The sequence below is a fragment of the Myotis lucifugus genome, unplaced genomic scaffold (genome assembly GCF_000147115.1).
Source record: "Myotis lucifugus unplaced genomic scaffold, Myoluc2.0 scaffold_97, whole genome shotgun sequence".
Taxonomy (NCBI): domain Eukaryota; kingdom Metazoa; phylum Chordata; class Mammalia; order Chiroptera; family Vespertilionidae; genus Myotis; species Myotis lucifugus.
This window is the reverse complement of record NW_005871145.1, coordinates 2,405,024-2,422,427: the sequence shown is the minus strand read 5'-3', so window position 1 is coordinate 2,422,427 and position 17,404 is coordinate 2,405,024. Positions and strand designations below refer to the sequence as shown.

The following is a 17,404-nucleotide window of genomic DNA, read 5'->3' as shown; positions in this document are numbered from 1 at the left end:
CCTAAAAATATTCATGCCATTCACCTCAGCCTTCCCATCCTAAAGAATTGATCTAAGAAAAAATTGTTCAGAAATTTGTAGAGGGAGACCATGTACTAGGGTATAAAGTTGTACTCATGGTAGAAGTTACTGCATTTTTCCAAGTTTATTGATTGATGTACCCAGAAGAGAAGGCCTGAAGTCCGACTTCCTAATGTCAGCACATCTCTCCCCCTGACTTAAAAAACATCTTATTTTATCCTTAAAACAGCCCTGTTGATAAAAGCTTTTGATATGGTCCTAGGCATAGAAGGGTCAGTGACAATCTTTGTTGGCATTTAGTGGGCTCGGAAATCTGTTGAATTGAAACAGTTTTAAATCTTATAATCATTTATCAGCACAAATTACTTAGAATATGAAACATTTATTTATGGATTTACTTGTTCATTCATTTATTCGGTTAACATGCTTTCATCATTTTCCCAGTTCTGTCTCTGGTCTGTGTTCTGCATGAGACCTCATAGTTTCTGGATAACAAAGTGTGTTCCACTTATAGTGTTTTAGCTGTGGCATGAAGAAGGAGTTGTGGGTGTTTGTTATGACAATGTGTGATCTTGAGAAAATAACTATGATATTTTGATGCTGCCTATATAAGAGGAGGGAATCAATCAAATACATTTCCAAATGTGTTTGTGCTGATTTGCGCTAATGTGTGTGAGGAGCTAACCCTGTGTCTGGCACAGGTTAATGCCAGTAAATATTAGCTCAGTGAAATAAGATTATGTACAATTGTAAAGTCTTATGTATGTGTAGGTTGGTATCATTATTTTTGACCTCTATAACTATCATTTATTTTTTCATTTAATGAAGAAATATTAATTGAGCGCCTACAATGTACCAGGCAGTGTTCTAAGCACTTGGAATGTATTAGAGAACCAAACAGACAATGAACCCTGCCTCCTGGAGCTCATATTCTAGTGGTGGGAGCAGACAATAAAGTATAAATATAATAAATGAATAATGTAATATATTTGAAAGCAATATGCGTGATGGAAAGAAGAAAAAGAAGAAAAAGCAGAACAGGGTAAGGGCAATTTGGAATGCTGAGAGATTACAATTTTATTTATATTTATATATTTTTTAATTTAAATTCTTTATTGTTGAAAGTATTACATATGTCTCCTCCCTCCCCCACCCCCCGTGGACCTCTCACTGCCCACTCCCACCCCCGAGCACATGCCCTCACCCTTCTACTGTCTGTGTCCATGCATACAAGTCCTTTGGTTGATCTCTTACCATTCCCGCCTTCCCTCTGGAGAGGTTGCAATTTTAAACAGGTGATCAAATGTCCTCTGAGAAAGTGTTATTTGCACAAAGATTTCAGGAAGGCGAGGGAATTAGCCAATAGACATCTAGGGGAAGCATATTCTGGGTTGAAGTTACAACCAGTGCAGAGTTTCTAAGGTGGCAGGATGCCTGAGGTGTTTTGAATATCATGGAGGCCAGTGTACTTGGAAAGGAGGGAAAGGGGACAGTGGGAGGAGACAGGTTAGAGAGGCAATGGGGATCAGATTCTGAAGGGCCCTGTGTCATGGCAGAGGTTCTGGATTTTACTCAGAATGGGATGTACATTCATTGTAGGGCTTTGAGGGAGCCCTCTAATTATTGTGATGAGATTAGACTCATGGTAGGGTATGTGCTAGGAGGAGAATTAGGGACATCAGTTAGCAAGCGAGGGAGAGGTGATTGGGGCTCAGAACAGGATGGAAGCTATGGAGGTGGTGAGAGTATATTCTTATGTTGTGGAGGTAAAGACAGCAGGAGTTCTTAATTGATTAGAGGTGAGATGTGAGGAAAGAGGAATCAGGATGACTAAGATTTTTAGGCTGAGCATTCAGAAAGTTGGACTTGCCAACAACTGAACTAGAAGTCTTTCAGAAATATATGTTTTCGGGGAAAGATCAGAAGTTTATTTTTGGACACGATTGGTGGACCGGGCAGGTATTTATTAATTTCTTATTTCACAGACATTTACTGAATGCATACTATGTGCTAGATAGTGAACATTGTCTAGAGTCAAGCAGTCGGGAGCCTTGCTATCAAGTAACTCACAGCCTAGTGCAGAGAGTAGGCTGATAAATGAACAATTACAGAACAGTGTACCATGAAGATGGTACCAGGGACAATAGAACACAGAGGAAGGGACAGATATCCTTACCTTTTTAAACTTTGAAAACGAGGTTCTGAAAAGTTCATTGATTTGCCAAAGTTCACAGTTAGTATAATGTATAGCTGGAGACTTGTGATATTGTGATTTTTAATAAGAAATATATATTTGGTCTTTGTCCACATATGTAGCACAGAGCTTCTAAAACCCTTGGAATTTCCTGACCAGTGATTAATATAAAGGGTCTTTCATCATGTTAATGAGGTGACCTTTAGAATGCCCGTAGATTATCTAAGGATAGGGGCCAAGGTGGACTTGATCACCAATGACCTATGATTTAATCAGTCGTGACTAAGTAATGAAGCCTCTATAAACATCCAAAGGGTGGGGTTTGGAGAGCTTCCAGTGGTGAACAGGTGGAGAGTTGGAGAATGATGTGCTCAGAGAGCATGGAAGCTCTTACCACATACCTTGCTCCATGCATCTCTTCCACTTGGCCATTCCTGAGTTCTATATACTTTTATAATAAACTGGTAGTCTTGTAAGCCAAATCTTTCTCTGATTTCCGCACTAGCAAATTAGTGGAGACCAAGGATGGAGTCATTGGAGCCTCCAGTCTATGGCAATTAGATCAGAAGCATACAGGTGTGTGTGTGTGTGTGTGCGCGCGCATGCGTGTGCCTTATAGGACTGAACCCTTAACTTGTGGGACCTGATGCTATATCTTCAGGTAGTGTAAAAAATTGAGTTGAGTTGTAGGACTCCCAGATGGTGTCTGAGAATTGCTTGTATGCGTGGGGAACCCCTGTCCCCTATTGAAATTGGGTGTTAGAATCATTAGTAGACCTGAGTACAGTTTTCTGACTCCCGGGATTTGGGAAATTTTCTTATGTCACATAATTTGTGTCATTGCAGAGCTAACCACTTTGTTGGTGCTCAGGGCAGAGAATCCATGGGCACCAAGAACAACGTGACTGAGTTTGTGTTGTTCGGCCTTTTCCAGAGCAGGGAATTACAGCATGTGTGCTTCGTGGTCTTCTCCCTCTTCCACATGCTCACTCTCCTGGGGAACCTCATGGTCATCATCACCATCAATGCCAGCAAGACCCTGCGTGCTCCTATGTACTTCTTCCTCAGCCACTTGTCTTTCGCTGACATGTGCTATCCGTCCGCTACCACGCCCAAGATGATCGTTGACACTTTCGTGGAGCGCAAGACCATCTCCTTCAATGGCTGCATGACCCAGCTCTTTTCTGCCCACTTCTTTGGTGGCACTGAGATCTTCCTCCTCACAGCCATGGCCTATGATCGCTATGTGGCCATCTGTAGGCCCCTGCACTACATAACCATTATGGATCGACGGAAGTGTGGTTTGCTGGCAGGGGCCTCCTGGGTGGCTGGCTTCTTCCATTCCATCCTGCAGACCCTCCTCACGGTGCAGCTGCCCTTTTGTGGGCCCAATGAGATTGACAACTTTTTCTGTGATGTTCATCCCTTGCTGAAGCTGGCCTGTGCAGACACCTATGTAGTGGGGCTCATTGTGGTGGCCAACAGTGGCATTCTCTCTTTAGTGTGCTTCATCATCCTTATTGTGTCCTATGTGGTCATCTTACTAAACCTGAGAAGCCAGTCATCTGAGGGCCGCCGCAAAGCTCTGTCCACATGTGGCTCACACATTGTCACCGTTATTTTGGTCCTTGTGCCCCCCATGTTCATGTACATTCGTCCGTCTACCACCCTGGCTGCTGACAAACTTGTCATCCTCTTTAACATTGTCATGCCACCTTTGCTGAACCCTCTGATCTACACCCTGAGGAACAATGAGGTAAAAAATGCCATGAGGAAAGTGTTTAGGATCAAGGGGATTTCGGGAGAGAAGTGACACTCCAAGGAATCTCATCCAGCCTGGAACTTGGGAGACTTCCCATTTTGTAGCTTCCAACACAGGCGTTGCATCTCCAGTTTGATGCTTGTAATGACAACTGTCCTTCTAACTCTTTGAAAAAAATAAATTTATTGGGGTGACATTAGTTAATAAGGTTACATATGTTTCAAATGTACATTTCTATGATACACCATCTGTATAATTGCATTGTGTGCCCACTACCCAAAGTCAAATCCTCTTCTGTCACTATGTATTTGACCCCCTTTAACCTTAACTACCTCCACCCACTTCCCTCTGATGACCACCATACTGCTTTCTGTGTCTATGAGTTTTTGTTTGTCTCCTAAGCTCCTTTCATAATAATAATCCCATAGGTTTCTTCCATCCTCCATTCATTAAATATCTATTGAGTGTTTGCAACGAGTGAGGTAGTGGGATACAAATAAAAGTAAGATGGCCCAGCCAGTGTGGTTCAGTGGTTGAACATCGACCTATGAACCAGGAGGTCACGGTTTGATTCCCTGTCAGGGCACATGCCTGGGTTGCGGACTTGATCCCCAGTGTGGGGCGTGCAGGAGGCAGCTGATCAATGATTCTCTCTCAGAATTGATGTTTCCATCTCCATTCCTCTCTGAAATCAATAAAAATATATTTTAAAAAGTAAGATGTAATTTCTTCCCTCAAGGGGGTCACAGTGAAGGGGGTCCTTAGTGTGATAATTAATGCCTCATTCAGGAAACATACGAGAGCCTGTGAATGACAGAGCCTCTTAGAAGTTCAAGTATCTCACCTATACAATGTGTAATAGCACTAGCTAATTGCTTTATTGAGGCTAACATGTGCTTAATGAAATTAATTCGGTCTCTTATGATATTAGAGGCACTTTACTCTTATTCCTCCATTTCACGCTCTCTCAGCAGGCAGATGAATCAACAAATGTAGAGAAGTTAAAGGATTTACTTAAAGTTGCACAGTAAATCCAGAGCAAGATAGCGACCAAAATCCAGGTTCCTTAAATCTGCTTTTGGGACTTTTCCCACCTCAGACGGAATGAATGGACACCGAGCAGTACAGACAAGGATGTTTTGAAGGACCATGGATTGGTGGTGGCCTGGGATGATGGCGAGCAGAGCCAGGAGAACAAGCTTCAGCACTTCACCCAGCAGTACTGATTCCTCTCCAGCTGAGCAGGGACTGCCACCCCCACTCATGCCCTTTGCTTTATTTTGTTTCCATGTAGAGGGAGCCAATTTGTGCAAAATGGATTTAGAGGAGCAGGATTAGCTGTCCTTCTTAATTAATCATTCGTGGGTCATTTCATCCGGTTGGGTCTCAATTTCCACATTTACAAATGGAGACAGTGACAATGCCAGTTGGAGGTTGCAGGACACACAAGACCTTGCAAAGTCCTGTATCAACGTCTGTTTTTCAGAGGTGGCTACTACCTCTGTTGATAATGTCTTCTGTTCTCTTTGACCCTGCACTTTCCCCTAAAGCCCTTGTAATCCTAGATTGATTATCCATTCCTCAGATGTTTACCAATCACCTCACATTAACTTCTTTAATCCTTACAACAGCCTCATGAAATAGGCATAATCATCAGGGGAAGTGTGATCAGGGTTGGGTGAGGATGGTAGTGTAGAAAAAACTTTTTGTTTCATCAGATGCCTAACAAGCACAAATGCAAATGTTGATCTTGATTATGAGAATAACAGTAATGAAATAGCCTCTGATATCTTGAAAGCAATATCCTCAGAAGTTTTTGTACATCAGTTTACTTAATCTGTGTTGAATAAATCACCTTCTTTTAAAAGTTCTTGGAAGAATGTGGGATCATGGCCCTGGCCAGTGTGGCTAGGTAGGTTGGAGTGTCATCCTGTACACCAAAAGGTGGTGGGTTCAATTCCCAGTTGGGGCACATACCTAGGTTGTGGGGTAACCAATGGATGTTTCTCTCTCACATCGATGTTTCTCCCCCTGTTCTCTCCCCCCTTCTTCTTTCTCTAAAATCAATAAAATCATATCATTGGGTGAAGATAAGAAAAAGACTGCTGTTGAACTTTATATGATCCACTAATACTCCATGGTGTCAACCATAGCCCTTTCATGCTGTCTGTACTTAGGAGAATGTTGAAAATGGAGCTCCTTTCCTTCTTTTCTTTAGTGGGTCAGTGAAAAGTGCATAGACTTCAGGGAGGGAATCACTTGGACAGGAACTCACGCTGTCATCTTCTAGCTGTGGAACTTTGTGCTCATTCATTTTACCTCTTGGTGCTGGCATGCTGGGGTATGTGGAAAGATGGTGGCACTCAGCGACAAGTTTATTTATGCTTTTTTCCCAGTCAATGTGATCTTGTGAGGGTCCCAGGAAAGCTTTTATACTTCATTTACTATCTGAACATGTCTGGTAGAAATGAAGGCAATAGCTTCATTTCAGCCTGCGGGCGTTAGCCTACACAGCAACCTCAATTTTTTTAATTAATTAATTAATTTATTTATTATTGTCTAAAGTTTTATGTAAGTCTCCTTTTTTTTAAAAAAAATTACAGCAACCTCAATTTTGCTGAAGAACAATTCAAACCAAGATTTGCACGTTTAGAGCAGTAAACATAGTCTTTATATTTCTTTGATTACATTTAGACTTTGTTAGTGAAACAAAACTCCATTTACCTGTGGTGATTTGTGCAAGTGAGTCAGTTTTCTGACTGCAAAATATTTAGAAAATAACGTTAAGAATTGAGGCAACCAGGTAGGTTCATTTACTTGATTTCTACGGGGCATGCTTTGGAGTTATCCCGAAATACCAATCAGAAAGAATATATGTACTTCTATGTTCCTAGCAGCATTATTTACAATAGCCAAGATCTGGAAACAGCCCAAGTGCCCATCAGTAGATGAGTGGATAAAAAAGCTGTGGTACATCTACACAATATAGTACTGCATGGCCATAAAAAAAGAAGGAAATCTTACCATTTGTGACAGCATGTATGGATATAGAGAGTATTATGATAAGTGAAATAAGTCAGGCAGATAAAGTCAAATACCATTGATTTCACTTATATGTGGAATCAGATGAGTAAAATAAACAAACAAAATAGAAACAGACTAATAGTTACAGAGAACAGACTGACTGTTGCCTGAGGGGAGAGAAGTTAAGAGACTGGGTGAAAAAGGTGAAGGGATTGAGAAGTACATATTAGTAGTTACAGAATAGTTATGGGGATGTAAAGTAGAGCACAGGGAATCCTATCTAATAAAAGGGTAATATGCAAATTAACCACCACTCTGTCACAAAAGATGGCAGCACCCATAGCCACAAGATGGCAGCGCCCAGTCCTCTCAGCCCTGCCAGAGTCCCCCAGTCCCGGGATGGGCGGCCACTGAGAGCAGGCAGCATGAGCGGCCTGGTGGAATGCTTGCTTCGTTGCCGCAGCGATGAGGCAAGCATTCAACCCTGGCTTTGGAGGGCCTCTGGGCAGCGGGCATGAAGTGGCTGGCGGGGGGCGGGGGGGAATGCTTGCGTCGTTGCCCCGGCAACAAGGCAAGCATTTCGCGCCCAGCCACCGAGGGCCTCTGGCCAGGCCGGGCGTGGAACGCTTGTGTCATTGCAGGCCAGGCTGAGGGACCCCCCCACCCTATGCATGAATTTTGTGCACCGGGCCTCTAGTATAGTCAATAATATTGTAATAACCATGTATTGTGCTAGATGGGTACTTGACATATGGGGGGAACCACTTTGTAAATTATGATTGTCTAACCACTATGCTGTACACGTGAAACTAATACAAAATAATGTTGAATGTAAACTATAATTGAAAAATAAAGTTAAAAAACAAGTGAAGAGTAGAGACTTGTGGTTGGGAACAGAATTTTGAAGAAACTTTTAAATGGTCCTTGAGGAGAAGTGGAAAAATATGTTGATGTAATAGGATTGCTGGGCAATGTTGATGGGCCTTTTGAAGTTGGTGACAAATTGATGCAGACAAAATCCTATTTTGTGACTTTTTCTGGAAGCTTTCAGGGAACACGTTTGGAGAAGGCTTGGAGTAGGATTCATTCAGTATTGGGAATTACATGCTGAATAGGCAAGAATACTGAAAATGTAAATGGTTACAAATTTTATGGAGAAAAATGGGTTACACATATCAATAATTATTAAACATGTGTGTCAATATCTTCAAGATTGAAAATATACTTATATATTAATACATTCCATGTTTTTGCTTTTATAATTATTTTGCTTATGCCCTGCTTTGGTTTGGGGGGAGCTCTCCCCACTTTGGAGTATAAGCTGCTGGGACCATGTCCATTTTATTCACTCTGATATTCCTGGCATTTAACCAAGTGCCTGGAAAAGTACTGATTGAATGGTTGAAATGGTGGAAGTGCAATTTCAATTCAGGTCCTTCTGGCCCTCCTTTCTCTGGTCTGTCAGCACACCACACAGCAGCAGTGTGGATACAGGGGAGTGATACTTTTCTCACATCCTTATGGGGGGAGATGAAAGAGATGATGTACGTGAAAAGGACTAGTACCCATGCTTAGAACACTGAAGATGCTCAATAAATGCTGTTGATTTTTACTTTTGTCCAGTTAGCAATTTTCCTAAAGATAACCCTTAATACCAGTTTCTAAAATATCATAATTCCCTTTTCCTCCTGACAATTTGGGGACTATCCATGTAGACACCAGAAGGACAAAGGGCACTTCTAGGAGGCAGAATGTAGAGGCCACTCCTGGTGAGACCAAACTGTATTTGAGGGGAATAATTAAATGATGGCATCAACATGTTTCGGACCTGTGAACAAGGCAAAAGCTAGTTCTAACGCTGCTTCGGCAATGGTCCTGGGAGGGGAGAATGAGTCTCCCTCAGAGAGGCGGAAAGCACACACATCGGAAACCCCAATGTTATCACTCTCACCTTATAAATAACCCTTTATTTATAAGGTGAGAGTGATAACATTGGAAGGAGAAAGATTTCTCTTGCATGGTGCTGATGAGTATTATTAGCAGAAAGCAGAGCTAAGAAGCTGCTACTCCTGGGAACTTTCTCCCTCATGTTAGCAGCAGGGCTTTACTTGGCGTTTCAAAGACAACGTAGAGAACAGAAGGGGGTGGTTATATTGGAAAGGGCACCTGAGTGACCTGGAGCCACCAGTGACCTGGGAGCCAGGAGTGCCTCTGCCAGGAATCACCCATGTGACCTTGGACCAGCTGCACCTAAACTCCGAGTCTGCAATCCACTGTCTTTAAAATGGAGACAATCGGAAAAGATGATTTTAAATGTCATAGGGTTTTTCAGCAAGTAAGAGGGAAATGGACCACAAAACGAATTCCCAGCTGCTTGTAAGTGAATGACAACCTTTTAGGTTTCACCTACTGCTGTTCTAAGAAAGTTTAGTTCAGATGAATTTCTGCAATTGATAGCAATTGCCTCAGCTATGCTTTGTCTCAATTTAAAACACGATTCAAATTTCATTCAGAAGTTTAGTTATGTGGAACAGAAAAATTTGGGATGTTGTGCTTGGAGCTGGCCTAGATGACCAGTCTCACCATTCCATGATGTTAGGGTATAAATCAAACCAATCCTGGTGACCTGTTGATGTCCTCAGATCCAGTCAATGTAAGTTTTCTATAATCTATTTTTAAAATAAGATAAAATAAAATAAAATGCAACTCAAATAAAAATGTGGTGGAATAATTTTGCTAAAATTCACGTTATTTTCCATGAAATAATTTTGCTTCTCCTGGATAACTCAAACAGGAGCCTTTTATTCTTTGCTAGTTTTTAACAAATAATTTATTTTGTACTTCCATAAATTTGAATCACAGCAATGAACCAGCTGAACATTTTTATTTTGGGGCATATACATTTATTATGTAGCTAAACTGTCTACTATTCATATTGATTCTATTTTTCTACTCTTGTATTCTGTATGGAGATCAGGATTAGGGATTTTTTTCATATTTCCTAGTATAATAAAATTGTACCCATATCAATACCTGTTTGGTCTCGAGTACATGCATTTAGGTCCTTGTTTCCTAAGCCACATGCCAATAGTGTTGATGATAATGATATCAGATGTGCCCTTTATTAAATGTTTGTCACACCCTGACCGGTTTGGCTCAGTGGATAGAGCATCGACCTGCGGACTGAAGGGTCCCAGGTTCGATTCCAGTCAAGGGCATGTACCTTGGTTACGGGCACATCCCCAATAGCGGGTGTGCAGGAAGCAGCTGATCGATGTCTCTCTCTCATCGATGTTTCTAACTCTCTATCCCTCTCCCTCCCTCTCTGTAAAAAATCAATAAAATATATTTTAAAAAATGTTTGTCACATCCAGGCTCGGTACAAACACTCAACATGCACTATTTTCATTTACTTTTCTCTGCAACCTCAGGGTAGAGCAGTATTCCCAGTTTATACAGACAGTCAATAAGTGGCAGAGGAAGGAGTCAAACCCAGATGAGCTTACTGGTAAGTGACAGTATAGTACAGCAAAGCCCGTGGACTCCTTAGCTAGAGTGCCTGCTAGCTCTGTCACTTATTAGCTGAATATGCGTCTGTAAGTTGCTGAATGTGTGCCTGACTTTCTTCTTCAATATAAGGATAAAGACAGTGACTTATCTCCTGGGCATGAAGTGATATGAACTGATATGAACTGATATATGAACTGATATGAACTGATATATGAACTGATATGAACTGATATATGAACTGATATATGAACTGATATATGTAGGGCAGTTAGGACAGTGCTTGGCAAAGACTAAGAGCTACTCAGGCATTGGCTCTTGTTACTGTTATCTGTGCTCTTGGCCATCAAGTTCTACTCTGAAAAGGTCCCCATCAAGCTTGTCACTTGTAGAAGCTGTATTCGCCTTCTTGCAACAAAGCTTGGAGAGAGAAAAAGGAGGCAGCTTCCTGATCAACACAGAACTCTTCTCTCCAGTGTTGCTTATATCTGGGTGTGTCTTTCTTCCTCTGACACTTAATGATTTTCCTTTAATTCCCATCAAACTGAGCATCAGATCTTCATCAAGTTGAGAGATTTAGCTACCTTAAGAAGGCCTGTGTTTTTAGGAGAATGATAGATTACGTGTCTCTCAAAACTAAGACAGGCACAGGCATTTCCTTCCTTCATATTGTTAGGAGAGTAAAGGGTGAGTAGGAATATTCTGCTGGATGAGATTGTAATTTGCAGCTGAGTAAGACAGGCCATCTCTTCTCCCTGCCCCCAAGCCTCATTTATGTAGAGAATGCACAGATAATCATTTAATAGAACCCTTCACTGATGCTCACCAAACTTTTTTTATTTTTGTAACCTTTGACTCCTTCCTGTAAACTACAGAAGGACTAGTAGCTTTAACCAGAAGAATTTTACCAAGCCAAAAAAAAAGAAGCAAAATGCAGAGTATGTAGAATATATAAAGCAAGGGGGAGGAGTAATTTAAGTTGGCTTCCTAGACATGAGCTTGTCCACAGTCTGTGCACGGAGTGGGAGTAAAGGAACAAGGAGAGAAATGGAGAAGTTGGGTAAGTCTCCAGCTGCAACCTCATCAGTTTCTCCCAATCCTTGCTTTAGTTGGTTTTATTTCACTTTGTGTTACTATTGGAAATACCTGCAACAGAAAGTATAGCAAACCTCATTGCGCAGTCCAAGAAGAAAGATTTAATATGTGGACTGTTCGTGCAGAAGTTTCAGGAGATTTGGAATGTTCATAGTTTTCTCAAGTGCCATTGTGTCTAGGTGGAGCCTTGCTGAAAATGGTCAGAGAGGGACTCTCATTGAATTGGAAAACCAGTATCTGCCAAAAGTTCAATTTCAGTAGTAACAAAAGAAACTAAAATATGGCTAATTACATTATTATTTTCATGTAATAACTTAGATATTTAGTACCCACTGATGCTGAAGTTAGCAGATAGACATATGCTGACATTTTGTAATTACCACACTAAATTGGTATAAGAATTTTGGAACAGAAAGTGTTAAAAGGGGCAAAGGGAAGTAGGTGTAGATAAAAGAAACCTTGCAATACTTCCTTCTGGAATTAGTAATGTTATGATTATGTTTCTCTGTTGATTTATAGGCAATACTGTACCTGCATTCTCTGGGTCCTTGCACTATGGAAATATCAAACAATATCACAGAATTTTTCTTGCTGGGACTGTCACAGAACCCAGGAATACAGAGAGTTCTTTTTGTGGTCTTCTTGGTCACTTATGTGGTCACAGTTTGTGGCAACATGCTCATTGTGGTCACCATCACCTCCAGCCCCACCCTGAATTCCCCCATGTATTTTTTCTTGGCCAACCTGTCCTTTATAGACACCTGCTATTCTTCTTCGATGGCCCCTAAACTCATCGCTGACTCCTTGTATGAGGGGAGAACCATCTCTTATGAGGGTTGCATGGCTCAGCTCTTTGGAGCCCATTTTTTGGGAGGTACTGAGATCATTCTGCTCACGGTGATGGCCTATGATCGTTACGTGGCCATCTGCAAGCCCCTGCACTACCCCGTTATCATGACCAGGCATCTCTGTGCCCTGCTGCTGGGAGTGAGCTGGCTTGGGGGCTTCCTGCATTCATTGGTTCAGCTCCTCTTGGTCCTTCAGTTGCCCTTCTGTGGGCCCAACATAATTAATCACTTTGTCTGTGACTTGTACCCCTTGCTGGAAGTTGCCTGCACCAACACATACGTCACCAGTCTGCTGGTGGTTGCCAACAGTGGTGCGATCTGCCTGGTGAATTTTCTCATGCTGGCCGCCTCCTATATTGTCATCCTGCGCTCCTTGAGGTCCCACAGTGCAGAGGGGAGACGCAAGGCCCTCTCCACCTGTGGGGCCCACTTCACTGTTGTTGCCCTGTTCTTTGTGCCCTGTGTGTTTACTTATGTGCGTCCTTCATTTACTTTACCGATAGACAAAAGCATGGCAGTGTTTTATGGTATTCTGACACCTATGTTGAATCCACTCATTTATACCCTGAGAAATGATGAGGTAAAAAGTGCCATGAAAAAGCTCTTCACATAGTAAAAAATTGCAGTGGATCATGAGTGGCAAGGCAGGAAATAGGAATGATTTTATTGCTGTGAGTGGAGCAAACCAAAACTTTTTTGTTACCGTATATCAACTTATTTAATCTTATCCATCCATGCATCATCATACACTTCTATGGTTTACTTACTCTTTTCACTTGAACTGAATACTTTGATTATAAAATGACTATATGAAATATATAGGGCATGAATGATTATTATCCTTGTTTCAGAAATTAGAAAAAATGTCCCCTGATGTGGTTAATTGATTAATCAAGTGTCTCTAGCTTTGACGTGCCTAAACTCAAAATCAGTTATTTGTGATTCATCATCCAGATCTTTCAATAGCAATCCATGTTAATATCATTTGACTTTGTGCAATAATTGCATTGTATAAATGTGAGCAAAATACAACGTAAGGCAAAAAACTTCTCACGTCACTACATATAAGAGTCTGTGTGCATCTAGGTCTGGCTTCCATTTCTTTTTCCACCTTTTGTGACATTAGCAGGCTGCTACCCTACCGCAGAGAGGGTAAGATCTTGGCTCTGCAGCAAAGTCAACCTGCGTCTGATTCTTATTTCCGATGTATAAGGAAATGGCATGACCTTAAGCAAGTGACCAAACCTCTGTAGTGTCTGAAGCTTATCTTTAAAATAAATAAAGATAATAGTGTCTAAAGTGTTATTGTAAGAATTAAATTAGATAATCTATGTAAAGTTCCTAATCAGATTTCTGGCACATACACCCAAACACATTTTACTTGAGAATATTATATGTCCCTCAACCTTTTCTTAATCTTCCATGAGGTTCATTGATTAATCAAGTGTTGCTTTCTTTTACTTTTCCATCTCTACTAAGTTTCCAATATACTGTGCTAAGAACAGAATGGTTTATGTTTTGGCCAATGATGCAAAGTGGACTTTCATTCTTCCTCTTTCTGTTTCAAACTCCAAGGGATTCTAGTATCCTGGAATCTGAAAATCCATTCATGTTCATCCCATTCTTTTCCTACTTTTACAAACTCTGACTATATCCCTTCCCAGGCTTCACCCTTTAAGATTGTAGGCTCCCATAATTTGTAATAAACTTATATTTTGTTTGACAGATAATCTGTAATTCACCATCATATCTACTTTTTCACTATGGAAAAAACTGGAGGTACTAAATAGTCAATAAATTCAGGAGATCACCAGGAAATAATGGTTTGATCCCCTAATTCTATATCTAGCAAAAACAACTGTTGCTGAGTTTTTGGGCAAAATAAATATTGTCTTCTTTCACTTTGTCACATGTTTAAGTCTAATTAATAATCAGTACATATAAATGAGACCTTCAGTTCTATACCTATTCATTTATGCTGTTAGATAGTAAAAATATAACTAAGGTAATTTTTCTGTCAGCTAAGAAATATGAGATCATGATGAGGCTTGCTTAAAAATAGCATTTTTGCCAGCTTGACAGAATTTTATTGTGGGACTTTCTAGAAAAGCATATTTACTTTAGTTGAAATTTGAAAAGTGCCTTTATTTTCAGTACAGTCACAATCTCAGATAGCATAAAGGACTGATCCCATTGCACTGTGTGTGTGTGTGTGTGTGTGTGTGAGTGTGTGTGTATTTTTTATTTTGATTACAAACATTTTTTTGCCCTTGTTTTTGGTTGTCAGAATCATGATTAACAATGGCCCAACTAACTTACAAATGAATTAAGGACAGAAAGAAATTAAGATCAGAAATTTGCTGCCTCAAAACATACAAAATAAGTACTTAGGTCATGACTTTATTCACAGAACGTGCTCAACAAACAATAGCAATCATCATTATATCATCATCATCATCTTTATTTTTACATTATCCTGTTTCATTCTATCTTTCTTGGGAACTACAATTAGATTGTTAAATTTGATTTTTTAAACATACAATTGCTTGCATATATTTACAAGATGGTTACTCATAAGAAATTATGGCAGAGCATCTATTTTTCAAAGGCCTTCATATATAGTGATATCTAACCTGATAAAAGTCCCAAGAGCATGAGACATGTCAGCATCACTATTTTGGGCTCTAAGCTTTGTGCTGACTATGCCTTAACAGATATGTCAGCCCTGCCCACAACATGTGGGCTCCTGAAGAAAAATGGTCCAGACAGGATAATTGACTGTCCCAAGTTTAATCAACTAAGAAAGGGAAAAAATATCTACAAAATATCACAAGATTTTTTTTTGCCTAAATATTCCAATCACAAGGTTTATTCATTATCAGTATTCATTATTTGCTCCCAGAACTTCTTCATGACATTTTTTACTTCTGCATTTCTGAAGGTGTAGATTAAAGGATTCAACATGGGAGTTACTATGGTGCAAAACACAGTCATGGCTTTGTCAATGGGGAAGGAGGTTAAAGGTCTTAGGTAGAGGAATGAACAAGGTACAAAGAATAAGATGACAACAGTGACATGAGAGGTACATGTAGACAGGGCTTTGTGACGCCCTTTAGAGCTGTGAGTCCTGAGGGAGCACAGGATGATAACATAGGAAGCAACCAGCATAGAAAAAACAAGCAAGCACAGTGACCCACTGTTGGCAGTAATCAGGGGCTTCAAAGTATGAGTGTCTGTGCAGGCTAGCTCCAGGAGAGGTATTAAATCACACATAAAATGGTCGATGACATTAGGGCCACAGAATGGTAACTGGACTATGAACAAAACCTGGATCCCTCCATGAAGAAGCCCTAAAACTCCAGCCATTCCCACGAGAAAACCACACACAGGCTGGCTCCTGAGAGTCATATAGTGCAAGGGGCTTGCAGATGGCTACATAGCGGTCATAGGCCATGGCAATTAACAAGATGATCTCAGCTCCAGCAAAGAAATGTTCAGCAAAGAGCTGAGTCAGGCAAGCATTGAAGCATATGGTGTTCTTTTCAGAGATCAAGTCAGAGATCATTTTGGGTGCTATGGAAGAAGAGTAGAAACCATCTAAAATGGACAAATAGGACAGAAAAAAGTACATGGGCAAACTCAGGGCTGGGGTGATGAAGATGGTGACTGAGATGAGCAGGTTACCTGTCAGTGTGGTCAAGTAAATGATTAAAAACACAACAAATAAGATTTTCTGCAGTTCTGGATTCTGGGTCAGGCCCAGTAGGATGAATTCTGTTACATTGCTTGTCCTTTTCATCGATTCAGCTTGGTCCATCTGGAAAGATCACGGTATTTCTGAGTGATGATATTTTAAATTCAGTACTAAAATAGTCTATCACTTCTTTAGACCTGATCTTTGGAATTGATGGAGCTACCCCTTCCACTCACCTCTGTCATTTTGCAGATAGCTATAAAGAAGAATGGAAGTAGGTTAAATTTTCTCCTGTATTCATTAAATAGTGACAACACCTTACAAACACCACAATAAAAGCAAGGTGTTATTGTAAATGTTGATTTGTGGCTGACTTCCAAACTTTCTTTGTAGCTCTAAAAGTCTCATAGATGGCTTTCTTTCTCTTTTGGGGACATCTCATTAGTAACAATTATTTTGAAGGTATACTTATCTATTGGCATGAATACATATAGGTTATGTGAACACAATATTCTTTTACAGATAGGAACCTCAGGAGGAAGGGAGGAGGAGGGGCAGTAAGAAATTATCCAAAGACTTGTATGCAAATATGCATAACCCATGGACACAGACAATAGTGCAGTGAAAGCCTGGCGGTGGGGGTGGGCAGGAGGTGGAGGGGGCCAATGGGGAAGAAAAGGAAACATCTGTAATACTTTCAACAATAAAGATAAATAAATTAAAAAATCTGCATGGATCCATTCAGAAATAAGTCTACAAATAACTGAATAGGAAAAAAGTCGACTATGTATCAGATATGAAAGTACCAAGCCTTACTATTTATATCAAATGCGTTGTGAGCTGTTATTTCTCTTTGCCAAATGATTGCACATGTACATCGAGAGCCAGAGCTTCAGATGAAGTCTTTTTCCTTCAAAATGCCAAGGAACTATCTTTATGACAGCTCATTGAGCAGCATTCACTCAACAGCCCCAGTTGCTGTGTCTGGCTTAGCATGACTCTTTCATGCTGACTCTTTCCACACCATTAAAAGTGGACATGTAAGTGGTGCAAATTTCTCTGAAAAGTTTTTAATATTTTAATTAGTCTTTCATCAAAAATAGAATAATGCCCTGGATTAAATATATTATCCTACTTACATTTTACAAATGGATTTAAATGAGTCATGAAGTTTCCTGTTGACATGACAGAAATGATAGGCTCACTTAAAATAATACACTTTTTTTTTTGCTTTTGGCATGTGTAATTAATTAGGATGA

At 40.4% G+C, this 17,404-nt stretch overlaps 3 protein-coding genes across 3 annotated transcripts; 2 read left to right on the top strand and 1 right to left on the bottom strand.

Moving 5' to 3' along the window:
* Window positions 1-3,098: 3,098 nt before the first annotated feature.
* On the top strand, window positions 3,099-4,028 carry LOC102442062 (olfactory receptor 4S1). Its single transcript, XM_006091935.1, has one exon. The coding sequence runs from the start codon at window positions 3,099-3,101 to the stop codon at window positions 4,026-4,028; it is 930 nt and encodes a 309-aa protein (XP_006091997.1).
* An 8,069-nt stretch (window positions 4,029-12,097) lies between these two features.
* LOC102441430 (olfactory receptor 4C3) lies at window positions 12,098-13,064 on the top strand. The gene has a single exon (XM_006091934.1). It carries the CDS (start codon window positions 12,159-12,161, stop codon window positions 13,062-13,064), a length of 906 nt encoding a protein of 301 aa, XP_006091996.1. The 5' UTR covers window positions 12,098-12,158.
* Window positions 13,065-15,319: 2,255 nt separating this feature from the next.
* Window positions 15,320-16,250, bottom strand: LOC102441743 (olfactory receptor 4C45-like). The gene is given in 2 exon segments (XM_014458476.2): window positions 15,320-15,871; window positions 15,873-16,250. Coding segments are annotated over 2 exon segments (930 nt in total).
* Between the last annotated feature and the right edge of the window lie 1,154 nt (window positions 16,251-17,404).